General features: G+C 39.5%; 1 protein-coding gene across 2 annotated transcripts in view; it reads left to right on the forward strand.

Moving 5' to 3' along the window:
* The first annotated feature begins 479 nt into the window (after window positions 1–479).
* Window positions 480–14,067, forward strand: part of LOC132285899 (potassium transporter 10-like) — a 72,074-nt gene continuing 58,486 nt past the window's right edge. For both annotated transcript variants that reach the window (XM_059788128.1, XM_059788129.1), the window contains exons 1-5: window positions 480–1,009; window positions 3,365–3,587; window positions 3,675–3,917; window positions 4,022–4,075; window positions 4,186–4,236. In XM_059788128.1, coding sequence (XP_059644111.1) covers window positions 965–1,009; window positions 3,365–3,587; window positions 3,675–3,917; window positions 4,022–4,075; window positions 4,186–4,236 — 616 coding nt within the window. In that variant the 5' untranslated portion in view covers window positions 480–964. The remainder of the gene's footprint in view (window positions 1,010–3,364; window positions 3,588–3,674; window positions 3,918–4,021; window positions 4,076–4,185; window positions 4,237–14,067) is intronic.

Consider the following 14,067-nt stretch of genomic DNA (forward strand, 5'->3'; position numbering starts at 1 on the left):
ATCCGTCAGATCTCCGAAAAACCGTCCCTCCACCGGCTAACAACGAGGCATTTTTAAAGCTACCATCCACATTACATTTAATCAGACCAGGCGGCGGGCGTGTCCAACGGTTAGAGGCAACAAAACAACTCAAAGAAGAATCAAATGCTTGGCATTTTTTCTGCACGCGTAGAAATTCCCACATCTGATTTTTAGCTAGATTAGCCACCACCAAAGGATCCCAAACTTCATTTTCAAACACCATTTTATTTTTAGTATTCCAAACATCCACACACAAAAAGCAGCCAACCCTCCCGCTACTTTGTTTTTTTCCATGAAAATCAAAGAAACTCTCAAAATACTCTCCCACCAACCAATAAAAGACAAAGGAGAATGCTGAGAAAAATCCCAGCAAAGAGGCGTGAGTTTCCATACATGGACGGAGTGAGTACACCAGAAAAAAATATGAAGAATATCCTCAACCTCCAACCCACACCTCGAGCACACCGAATCCTGCAAAAAAATGTGAAGAATATCCTCAACGCGCACCACTCACACTTCACTCCCAACTGTCCTACCGATACGGAAAGGCATGTGGTGCCATTAAGAACATTCATAACTTCTAGTATAATATATTTGTCCCCTAACAACTTTCCAACTTACTCAAAACGAAACGGTCCATGTTTACATATCTGCCAAATGCATTCAATTCAAACTACAATAACAAGAAGCCAAGAATGATTAAACATGTAAGTACGCACATAAAAACACATACGTACTGCGTGTCACACAATGAGAGATCTGTGTCTCGCTCTTTGCTCCCCCTCTCCCTAGACTCTTCTCTTTGTCCGTCCGTCTTACACACCTTGACGCTATCGACGGTTGATTGCTACTTTGTTTTTGTGTTGTCCCATTTAAATTCAACCCAACCCACTTCAATTTCTAATTCAAGGTCACTCAGTCACTCTTTATTGTTGTCTAATCTATGCATCCTCGAGAGGGTTCTGCCTCCATCTCTCGTGAACTTGAGGTAAGTTCCTGCCTTTTTCTCTATGCTGATCATCCATTCCTTTCAACTGTGCTATGTGTTGTGTGTGTGTGTTTTTTTGGGTACGTGTGTGTGTTTTTTTGGGTACTTGTGTGAGCTTTGTTCTTCTGTTTCTTGTTTTTTCTTTATTTTTTTTGTTAAATTTTTGTTGAACTGCATTGTTTTGATGTTAATGAGTTAAGTAAGCTTTCACTCACAAATAAAAATATATCTGTTCAATTTTGTCTGACATTTATTATTGTTTACTTTTTGTTAGTCATATGAATGCTCCATTTCACACCCTAATTTTATGCCAAATCTCATTTCTCTGATTTTTTGCAACTTTTTTTGAATCAAAACAGAAAATTTCTGATCAAAATAAACTCGGGGATGTTGAATTGAACAATAGGATTTCTGATCAAAACATGAATTTTTTTTTTTTTTTTTTTTTGACAATTCGAAACATGAAACTTTTTCTAGAGCTGATGTTCCATTTCCTCAAGTTGCTGAAATAATTTAAATATTTTTTTTCTTATTTGAATCACGGACCTGTATGTATGAAGAGAATTCCGGTAGTTGAGTTGCCAAATTTCTTGTCGAGCTGGAATTGTTGTTCAAGTAAATCTTAATATATCTAGTATCCTTGAATGACAATATAGTGATGTTAAGGGTCTGTTTCCTCTTGAGGTCCTCTTAATTTACCATTTACTTGCTTCAATTCGTCCTATGGGTTTATGAGTGACTGAGAAAATCCACTATGGTTTATCAAAATCTATGATAATAGATGTAGAATTAAAACAATGATTCGGAAGCTGTTTTCAGGAACAATTTTTGTGGTCATAATGCTTAATCAAGTAGCTTTGAAAATCGGTAAAAAAAAATAAAAAAAATTTAAGTCGCAACATTTTCTATTTCGTACAAAAAATTTCACATTCATTGCTGGAGATGGTATCCGGGTTAAAGATTGCAGCTACTTTGATTTTCTGGTTTCACCTGCTCATGGTGGAGAATGCATGATTTTGCACTTGAGTTGCATCTCAGACTAACAGCTGAAGTTCTTCCAAATTGGAGGGTTAGATCGACTGAATGGAGAGATACTATCCAACAGAGGTTTTTGAGAGTGGACGTTTGATTAAGGCCTTTATCTCTGTCTTCTGAAGAATATTTACCGTATTTGAATCAATTTCTGCAAATTCAATTGAGCGTTCTCTCGGGTACAGAATTAACACCCTGCTGTACTGGATTATTCATAGAATTGAATGAAAGAATTATTAGCACCAACTTTATTTTGAACCTTTATGAATGAGAATTGATTTGTTACAGAATGCTATCTGGAATAAATAAGCAGCTTTTTAATGTATCAGCAAATCTTTGGCTATTGAGATCGATAGCACCTCTTCTTGTCCCTTATAGTCCCAACTATAAAGCTGCCCTACACCAAAAACTGGTCCGACAAGTTTTTTACATGAATGGAATGGGAGTGTGATATGCTACATTTTTAAGTCCGGTACAATCTGGTTGCAGGTGTAGTGACAAAATTAAAATCTAATGAGGTAGCTCTAATTGTTGGAACAGTTTTCTCTGAACCTGAAGATGAGCAATGAATGTTAAATATTATTCAAAATTCATAAGTTGTTGATTTACTTTTTGGAAGTAGTCGTAATACTGGAATAATGTAAAAGCACTAAACTAACAATGCTAAAGATTTGTGGAACACTAGTGTTTCATTTCTTCAGAAAATTTGCACCAAAATGTGTATTGCCAGGAAATTAGGGTTTCTTAATAGTTCTAGTTCAAGGTATTCCAAATTAATTTTTACCTAGCAGTTCTTATTTTTAAGGGTGTTGAAGACAAATCAGTGCATACGTTTTTATTTTCACAATTATAGGATCCTTCTCCATTTGCCTGCAAATCTCTTCCCTCTCTCTCTTAAATTAGATAGAACCAGTAACAATAGTGGACCCAATTTGAGAAAAATTCACTTGAGTTTATGGGTGATTAACTTTGAATTAATTACAATAAATGCAATTTTTTTTCTGACGCACAATTCAGATTTGAATTCTCAAAAAAATTGTGTCCATTGAGGATAAATTTAACAGAAAACTATTGGACCATAGATAAATGAAGTTGTTTTTCATTGCAAAGTACGTTCTTTTTCTTTTGAACAGTCACATGTGGGAAATTACATGGACGGTGTTGGGCTCTCTTGGTTGATATTTCGTCGTTCTTGATTTTCTTCTTTCAATGATTGTAGATTTTATCTCTAATAAAGTTATTGTATTTGTGAATTTGGAGTCAAGGTCAGTTCAAATACTTTTACCGATGTTTTATTCAATATTTTGACTTGCTAATGTGCAGAAAGAGACATGGAGACATACAATCCTTTTGTCATTTCAAAGCCTTGGAATAGTTTATGGTCGCTTGAGTACTGCTCCCTTATATGTATTTGGAACCATTTCTGCTGCGGATATCAAATCACATGGGCAGCATGAACTCTTCTCCTTTGTCTTCTGGACTCTTACCATCATTCCTTTACTGAAGTATGCTTTAATAGTACTGAGGGCTGATGATAATGGAGAGGGTAATCTTATTTGATATACATTGAACTAAAATCATTGTCCGCAGGATGGTGTCTTGAAGCATTCTTAACGTAAACAAATCTCTGCAGGTGGTACTTTTGCATTATACTCACTACTGTGCAGGCATGCCAAAGTGGGTTTGCTTCCAAATGAAAGAAGTGCTAATGAGATTTTGCAGTATGAGGAGGAAAATCCTTCTAAAATCAAGGTGGAATCAGGGGCTAGAAGGGCCATTGAAAAGCATAAAAGCAGTCACTATTTGATGTTGTTCTTGGCCCTGTTTGGTTCTTGCATGATAATTGCCGATGGGGTTCTTACCCCTGCAATATCTGGTTTGTTGATCTGTATATCTTTGTTTTTTGGGAAATATTAACTCGATTCACTATTATTTCCATTTGGCTTTAATAATTGATTTAGTGTTCTTTCTATACTCCAGTGTTATCAGCTTCTTCTGGTCTTCAACGATCTTTGGTGGATATTTATGATCAATGTAAGAATTAGCGGTGCAAAAAAAAAAAAAAAATTTACTTTTGCATCATGTAATGCCATAGGTACAGATCATCATGATATAATTTACTTGGCTTCTGTGGTTCTTACCAGTTTCATCTTCACAAAGAAGAAAGGACTCTGCAGAAAGGATTATAAATAAATGTAAGTGCTTTAACATGAAATTTTATTTATGTATTTCTGGGACTTCTTCATGACTTTTAAATGTTGGAATATATATATCTTATTTCCCTTTATTTTAGGGATTTGATTCAGATTAATTGCAGTAAATTAGGATAGATTGATTGCTTTAAATTAGGAACAGATTTGTAGGAATAATTTTTATTCTTTTCCTTGTATAGCTTTCCCTCTTTCCTATATATACTTGTACAAGATGTTAATGTTAATTTATGAGGCATAATATTTTACACACAGAATTTCTACATGGTATTAGAGCAATAGTGTGAGAAAGAGAGAAAAGTTTCACTGGTCTGAGTGATTACCGCTGACCTATTCTCTTTGTCCTCCTATTCTTGTTCTCTTGGTGTGCAATTGTCTTGGACAACACCTTAAAGCCTAGATTCTAAACACCATACACATCAAAACATGTCTCTCGTTACCTTTAAATCTTCTGATTCTAGTACAGCACCGCCCATTCCTTCGATTGTGACAAATCAACTTGATAACATGAGTGTGCAGATGACTTCTTACAAATTTGATGGGATGAATTATTCTGTCTGGTCCAGTTTGTGAAGTTGTACATCACAGGAAAGGGAAAGTTGGGGTACTTGATATGATACCCCCTAATTTCGGAACACGGGTTGATCAAGTCCGCGCACAAAATCAAGGAAATATCAAAACAATTAAAGTATTTCAAATAAACACAGAGTACAAAATGAAATAAAAGAATAAATAATACGCTAAATAAAAACTAATAAATAAAAATTTTCATTAATAACTTGCCAATGGTTACAACTCGAGAATCCCATAACTCAAGGACCCTTAACCAAAATCCACTATCCATAAATCCATTAATAATTACGAAGTAATAATATCTTACTTTGAAATAAAATAGAAAGAATAGATAAGGCCTCCAGCTGCGGATCCTTAATCTTGAGACTTAAACTTCTAATAACCTGAAAAATAAATCGTGGGTTAAACCCTACGAGCAAACTCTCTCTACCAGGCCTCTAAAAACCAATAAGCAAATCATCTCTAATCAAAACCAAACCTAATAAAGTTTTAAGTTTAATAAAGATACACATATGTATAAATAATTATTTACAATATAACCTTCACATCCATTAATTGGTTCATTAATTTTCAAAACCATTAAACCATGATTAAAACATAATCCTACCTAAACCAATCCACAATCTCCTTCTCTTTCAAAGAGAAACTTTTAACTGTAACGACCCAAATCCTCATGGATCCGGATGATTAAACGGGTCTTAACCCGACCCAAAATCATCCAAGGGTAAAACGGTCATTTCACGTCAAAATTAAATAACAAGGTCTAAAAAGGGCAAATTGGTAATTTGCCATGAATTCATAAATTGAGACTCAATGATATCATAGTCCTTTACTTGTACCATATAATAAATAAAATAAGGTTCGGGGCAAGATAGCCGTTTGGGTGGTTAAAATATAATTATTTCATTTTGGTGGGTCATAAAATAATTATGTGCAACATCACTTGGGGCCAAAATGAAATTATAAGAACTTAAAATTTGTAATTACATATGTGACGTAAACTGGTCGATGTATATGCATCAAACGTCGACTGGTTTGGGTTAGGAACAGTGGTAATAACCACTGCCAAGATACCGGTTGACTGGTTTGGGATACCGGTCGACTGCTCCTGAACATAAGTTATAATGGATACCAGTCGATTGGTTTGGGATACCGGTCGACTGGTTTGGGACGCATGCCATAATGACCACTATGCCAAGATACCGGTCGACATTTGGGAAGCCACATGTCGACCGGTTCTGGAAAAATTGCACTCCCACTTCCCACTGTCCAGTGATAACTCACTTACACCAATACTTGATAATTAACCACCCCGCCATTACATTCACGTACAAAATAAGATATGCTTCAACATCAAATTGTAATAACAACCACCACGTTGGTAACGTAATTTACAACACGTTACTTAGAATACACAAAACTGATTTTGAGTGAGTAATACTTAATTACATTTTCTCAAGGATCATTCACAACTTAATTACATTCCCAAAACTATATTTACACATGAAATAGCTAAATACAAGATAGCAAAAATCATCTTCTAACAACTTTCAATTTTGAGGTAGATTGGCATCCGCCGGTTCTTTTCCAAGACCTGAAAAAATAATATATAGTAGGGTGAGCTATATGCTTAGTAGGTGACACTTAAGACACACATCTTGTGTCCTTGTGAATCCAATCAAAGCATAGGCCAATGGGAAATGGGGATCATGCAATGTAGGGTTAAAACAACTTCAATGTCAATTCCAAGTGTAAACTATGCAATGTAATGAAATGCAATGCATGATATGTCACTCCCCATTTTTCATTTCTGAAAACCATACTTTCCAACTGTTAATACAGCCCGCCCTTTGGTAACCCCGCCGCGACACGAAAGGAGGATTGGCTAATGTCCCTGACCCTTGGTAACCCCGCGGCGTCATTATGGGGCCCAGCTAGCTCAACCACGCTAGGGCGACTCCCTAGTCCCCTCTAGGCTATATTAACCTCCGGCTCATTGGTAACCCCACAGCGACCGGGTTTATCAAAACCATTTCACAAAAACTCTTCTCCCAAAATTCCCGTTTTCATTTCAAAAACTGATTTCTCCCATTTCATGCAACCTAATGGCATGTACATGTATATGTGTCTCAAGCTTACAATATTATAGCATGTAGAAGTTTTACATTTCATAATTACTTCACAACTAAACATATATCATATTCAACATCATCAATTGAGTCATCAACACATTAAACACAACAAAATTATCACCACAACATGCTTTTCACATAGAACAAATCATAATCAAAACCATGAATTTCTCTAGACATCAATTACACAACATTAAAACAGTTAACTCTCAAATTAAGCATGTTTATCACACAAAGGAGATATAACTCACAATGGAACAAGAAGGAAGTGGATTAAGGGCCCCTACCTCAAAAATGGACAAAACCCTTGAAATTGGTTCTCAAATTCGAACTCCAAGGAGGGCACCAAATCTGGAATTTCAAGTATGGATGCGTAGAGCTCGATGTGCTCGATGTTTTGCCTCAAACGGCTCCTTAATCCGCCAAGAATTAAGAGAATAATCAAAGCTCAAAGATTGCCTTTCAATTGGAAAGAAAAAGAAAAGGAAAATGAGAGAGGGAAAGAAGCTACGGGAGAGAGAATGTGTGGAGCAAAGAAGTATGGTCTCAAGACCATTTCAAGTGTGAGTGGTGGGCCCCACCAGAATTTCTTTTTTTTTTTCCCCTTTTTCTTTTACTTCAATTATTACACCACACACACAAGTGCACCACATGCAAATACTACTTAATCCACATAATTTAAAATGTACATAATGCAAATGGACCCAACCACAATCCCGAACACAACATGCAAAAAGACAGAAATACCCTTGTCTCCACGAATTATTGAAAAAAAATGAAAATGCTGAAAAATCAGAAACATCACAATCTCCCCAACTTAAAAGGATTTCGTCCCCGAAATCAAGCCGTACCTGGGGAAGAGAACAACTCTGGATACTTGGAGCGAACCTGCTGTTCAAGCTCCAAAGTAGTCTTCTCGACTCTGTGGTGCCTCCAAAGAACTTTCACTAACTGTATCGTTTTACCCCTTCACACCTTCTGCCGTGTGTCAAGAATCTGCGCTGGTCCCTCTTAATAGGAGATATCTTCATCAATGTCCACATTGACCCAATCCAAAATGTGAGATGGATCCGGTTCATACTTCCATAGCATCGACAAATGAAAAACATTATGAACCTTGTCCATCTGCAGTGGTAAAGCGAATCTGTAAGCAACCTTTCCTACACGGTCCAAGATCTCAAATGGTCCAATGAATCGTGGCGACAACTTGCCACTTTTCCTAAACCTCATCAAACCCTTCCGTGGAGAAACCCTCAGAAAAACATGGTCTCCCACCTCAAAAGCTAGCGGTCGTCTCCGTTTGTCTGCATAGTTCTTCTGTCGACTCTGAGCTGTGAGCAACCTCTGTCTGATCAATTTGATCTTCTCGGTGGTCTCGAGTACAATGTCGGGTCCTAAGGCAGCTGTTTCACCTACCTCAGTCCAACAAACTGGAGACCTACAAGGTCTGCCATATAACGCCTCAAATGGAGCCATCTCTATGCTCGCCTGATAACTGTTGTTGTAGGTAAACTCAATGAGCGATAGGTGATCTTCCCAACTGCCACCCAAGTCAAGCACACATGCCCGGAGCATATCCTCCAAGATCTGGATAGTAAGCTCCGACTGGCCGTCTGTCTGTGGATGGAATACCGTGATAAGATTTAACGTTGAACCAAACGTTGTTTGAAGTCCTTCCCAGAACTTCGAAGTGAACTTAGCATCCCTGTCCGAAACAATGGATACTGGAACTCCATGTAACCTTACAATCTCATTCACATAAAGAACACCAAGCTTCTCTGCATCATCTGTTGCCTTAATAGGCAAAAAGTGAGCCGTCTTGGTTAATCTGTTAATGATGACCCATACGGCCTCATTGCCCCTTCGTGACCTTGGAAAACCTGTCACAAAATCCATAGCAATATGCTCCCATTTCCATTGCGCTACAGGCAATGGTTGCAACAACCCTGCCGGTCTCTAATGCTCGGCCTTCACCTGTTGACAGGTAAGGCACTTAGCCACAAACTGCGCATCATCCTTCTTCATCCCGTTCCACCAATACTGACGTCTCAAATTGTGATACATTTTCGTACCACCTGGATGAACTACAAAGCGGGAAGTGTAAAACTCCTGAAGAACATCTTTACGACAAACCGTAGGGACAACCAACAAATCTTTAAACCGTAGACCCCCATCTGTATGTAAGGTCCAATCCTTCACTATCTCACCACTGGAGATCAAAGCGTTAATGGCTTCCAAATCTGGATCCTGTCTCTGTGACTCAATCACTCGTCCGACAAGAGTAGGCTGAGCCACAAGACTAAACAAGAATGCCGACCTATTGCAATCATCCTCATCTAAACAACACAATCCCATCTCCGCCAAACTTTCAAGCATCTTCCACTTCCGAATAGCCAAACCGGCCAAAGTGCCTCGAGATTTTCGGCTTAAGGCATCAGCTACAACATTTGCCTTGCCCGGATGATACTGTAAATCAAAGTTGTAATCTTCCAAGTATTCGACCCATCGTCTCTGTCTATTGTTCAAGTCCTTTTGGGAGAAAAGGTACTTGAGGCTCTTGTGATCCGAGAACACCTCGAATCGTTCACCATACAAGTAGTGTCTCCAACACTTCAAAGCAAATACCACTACTGCCAACTCTAAATCATGAATAAGGTAGTTGTACTCATGAGTCTTTAACTGCCGAGACCCATAAGCCACTACTCTACCATCTTGCATCAACACACATCCCAAGCCATCACGTGAAGCATCACAATAAATTACATAACCCAAGCCATGCTCAGGTATCACCAACACTGGAGCTGTAGTCAATCTTGTCTTCAACTCCTGAAAAGATGACTCACAAGCTTCATTCCACGTAAACTTGATCCCTTTCCGGGTCAAACGGGTCATAGACACTGCCAAACGGGAGAAATCTTTCACAAATCTCCGGTAGTAACCCGCTAGACCAAGAAAACTGCGGATCTCAAACACATTCTTGGGTTGCTCCCAAGTCAAAACAGCTTCAATCTTCGATGGATCAACCGACACTCCACCTTCCGAAACAACATGCCCCAAGAACTTTACCTCTTGTAGCCAAAACTCACACTTCTCATATTTGGCATACAATCGGTGCTCCCGTAAAATCTGCATAACAATACTCAAATGGACCTCATGCTCTTCCCGAGTCCGTGAATACATAAGAATGTCATCCACGAAGACTACCACAAACTGGTCCAAGTAATCGTGAAAGACGTGGCTCATCAAGTCCATGAATGCCGCTGGCGCATTAGTCAAGCCAAATGGCATAACAAGGAACTCATAGTGTCCATACCATGTACGGAACGCTGTCTTTGGGATATCTTCATCCCTAACCCTTAACTGATAGTAGCAAGATCTTAAATCAATCTTCGAGAAACAACTGGCTCCTTTCAACTGATCAAACAAATCGTCTATCCTTGGCAAAGGATACTTGTTCTTGATGGTGGCATGATTCAACTTCCGGTAATCAATGCATAACCTCAAAGAACCATCTTTCTTTTTAGCAAACAAGACCGGTGCGTCCCATGGTGACACACTCGGTCGGATGAAACCTTTCATCCTCAAATCATCAAGCTACTTCTTCAATTCTTCCAATTCGACTGGGCCATACGATACGGTGCCATAGAAATCGGCGCGGTACCAGGCATCAAATCAATGGTAAACTCCACTTCCCGGTATGGAGGCAACTCCGTCATATCCTCTGGAAACACGTCCAGAAAATCACGAACAACCGCCGGATAACTCTCTCCCACAACATCCTCCTCTTCGGCTAGAAGACTAGCCAAAAAGTAATCACCACGACTCCGTCCACGAATTCCATACAACGATGAAGGCTGGGAATCACTCCGATCTCCCATGAAAAAGAAACAATCTCCCTCAGGAGTGCAAACTGTGATTTTTCCTCTGAAACAATTGATCGTGCCATGAAAGAAAGCCAACCAATCCATCCTGAGAATGACATCAAAGCTAGTCATCTCCAGGAGAATAAGGTCAAACACGAAAGTCTGCCCGACTATCACAATGGGACAATCCCTTACAACTCAACTCAAAGACACTGAAACTCCAATTGGCGTATCAACACATAACGCCCGATCTAAGAAACTAACCTCTAACCCCGATGCAAGTGCAAATGATAATGAAATGAAAGAGTGAGATGCACCAGAGTCAAACAAAATACGGGCCCAAGAACCAAACACTGGAAATATACCTCGGAGAACTGACGGTCCAGGAGATGGATCAGTTGGTGCAAGTGCAAAGACACGTCCTTGCTGTGCCTGTACGTGAGAACCACCAATCTGAACACCAGACTGTTGTGCCGACACAATAGGAGTATCCCTCCTAGCTGGACGAGAACCCTGAGAAGACATGGCAGGCTGAGGTGGTGGCGATGGTCTAAAACCTGATTGAACTGTAGCCGACTGTGACGGCCTCTGTCGTGACCCTCTGCCACTACCAGTACCTGCTCCCTGACTAGGACAGTCCCGAATCAAGTGACCCTGCTGGCCACACCCATAACAAGTCCTTGGAACTGAAGAAACTGAAGACGATCTCATGGGACAACTAGACTTGTAGTGCCCAGGTTGCTGACATTGATAACAAACAACTCCACTCCTGTCAGATCCAGCTGGCATAGGAGTGGTAGGAGCAGATCGTGCAGACTGTTGCCCCTGAAACTGAAATGAACCATTCCTGTTCCTTTCCCAAGGAGATCCCTCCGATGATGGCCCTACACCTCTATTTTGCTTCAACTGCTCTCTTCTTGCATCCTTCTCTTTATTATCGGCCTCCAACATTAATGCCCTTTCTACTGCTTCCGAGTAAACTTTAATGCGCCGTGATCAATGGCCTCATCCGATCATTAAGACTAGAAACAAACTTCTGAGTCTTGCAAGCTTCATCTCTCATCATTTCTGGAGCAAAACGCGAGAGTGAAGTAAACTTGTTCTCATATTCCACCACTGACATGCTCCTTTGAATAAGGTTATGAAATTGGTCTTGTAACTCCCATCTTTTGGAAAGCGAAAAATACTTCTCATAGAACAGTTCCTTGAACCTATCCCAACTCATCTCCTCCACTTTATACTGGTTGGTGACTGACTTCCACCAAACCTTGGCATCTTTAGCAAACTTGTAAGTAGCTAGGATGATCTTTAAATGATCCTCCGTCACATCCATTGAGGTCAACTGAGTCTCAACCTGATCCAGGTAGTCATCTGCTACCATTGGATCCGCACCGCCCTCGAACATAACTGGCATCAACTGAGAAAAACCTTTAATGATCTTGAGACGCTTCTGAGCAGGCTTCTCCTCAACTTGAACTGTAGGTTGTGGTACTGACTGCGACTGAGCAACAATCGTTGCCCTCATGACACTTTGCAACAAATGATTAAACTCCAGTGCCACAGAACCTTCACCCACTTCTACGGGTGCTTCAACATTATCCCTCCTCGGGGGAACAACTCTTGGGGGAATCAAGTCCCTAAGAAGCGTGTCCTCAACGTTTAGCTCCGCCGGATTAGAGCTAGAGCTCTCACCAACGTCACCCCTTGTTGGCCTAGGGCCAACTTCCCTTAACTCTTCACGTCGTGATATCGTGCTATAAAACGAGAGAACGGTTCAAAAACATGACGCTAAAGTCCACCGTAGACGACTCAACATAAAATGATGACGTACCAACACTTAGCATGCACGACAATACAAGAAACATTTAACGTAAACATTTAGGCACATAAGCACATTAGATAATTAATCATACTTGTTCAAATAAATAAACACGTAGTAAGGAATCACGTAAACAATGCAAACAACACCCCACGTAACTTTATGTAGGCCTCTACCCGTCATCCCAAAGGTTTTCGAAGCCACGCTCTGATACCATTCTGTAACGACCCAAATCCTCATGGATCCGGGATTAAACGGGTCTTAACCCGACCCAAAATCATCCCAGGGTAAAACGGTCATTACACGTCAAAATTAAATAACAAGGTCTAAAAAGGGCAAATTGGTAATTTGCCATAAATCCATAAATTGAGACTCAAGAGTATCATAGTCCTTTACTTATACCATATAATAAATAAAATAAGGTTCGGGGCAAGATAGTCGTTTGGGTGGTTAAAATATAATTATTTCATTTTGGTGGGTCATAAAATAATTATGTGCAACATCACTTGGGGCCAAAATGAAATTATAAGAACTTAAAATTTGTAATTACATATGTGACGTAAACCGGTCGACGTATATGTATCAAACGTCGACTGGTTTGGGTTAGGAACAGTGGTAATAACCACTGCCAAGATACCGGTCGACTGGTTTGGGATACCAGTCGACTGGTTCTGAACATAAGTTATAATGGATACCAGTCGACTGGTTTGGGATACCGGTCGACTTGTTTGGGATGCAACCATTCTGCCAAGATATCAGTCGACATTTGGGAAGCCACATGTCGACCGGTTCTGGGAAAATTGCACTCCCACTTCCCACTGTCCAGTGATAACTCACTTACACCAATACTTGGTAATTAACCACCCCGCCATTACATTCACGTACAAAATAAGATATGCTTCAACATCGAATTGTAATAACAACCACCACGTTGGTAACGTAATTTACAACACGTTACTTAGAATAAATAAAACTAATTTTGAGTGAGTAATACTTAATTACATTTTCTCAAGAATCATTCACAACTTAATTACATTCCCAAAACTATATTTACACATGAAATAGCTAAATACAAGATAGCAAAAATCATCTTCTAACAACTTTCAATTTTGAGGTAGATTGGCATCCGCCGGTTCTTTTCCAAGACCTGAAAAAATAATATATAGTAAGGTGAGCTATATGCTCAGTAGGTGACACTTAAGACACACATCTTGTGTCCTTGTGAATCCAATCAAAGCATAGGCCAATGGGAAATGGGGATCATGCAATGTAGGGTTGAAATAACTTCAATGTCAATTCCTAGTGTAAACTATGCAATGCAATGCATGATATGTCACTCCCCATTTTTCATTTCTGAAAACCATACTTTCCAACTGTTAATACAGCCCGCCCTTTGGTAACCCCGCCGCGACACGAGAGGAGGATTGGC

This window comes from Cornus florida, unplaced genomic scaffold, assembly GCF_030987335.1.
Source record: "Cornus florida cultivar Cherokee Brave unplaced genomic scaffold, ASM3098733v1 CherokeeBrave_3.0.0_Hap2_Chr11, whole genome shotgun sequence".
NCBI classification, from domain to species: domain Eukaryota; kingdom Viridiplantae; phylum Streptophyta; class Magnoliopsida; order Cornales; family Cornaceae; genus Cornus; species Cornus florida.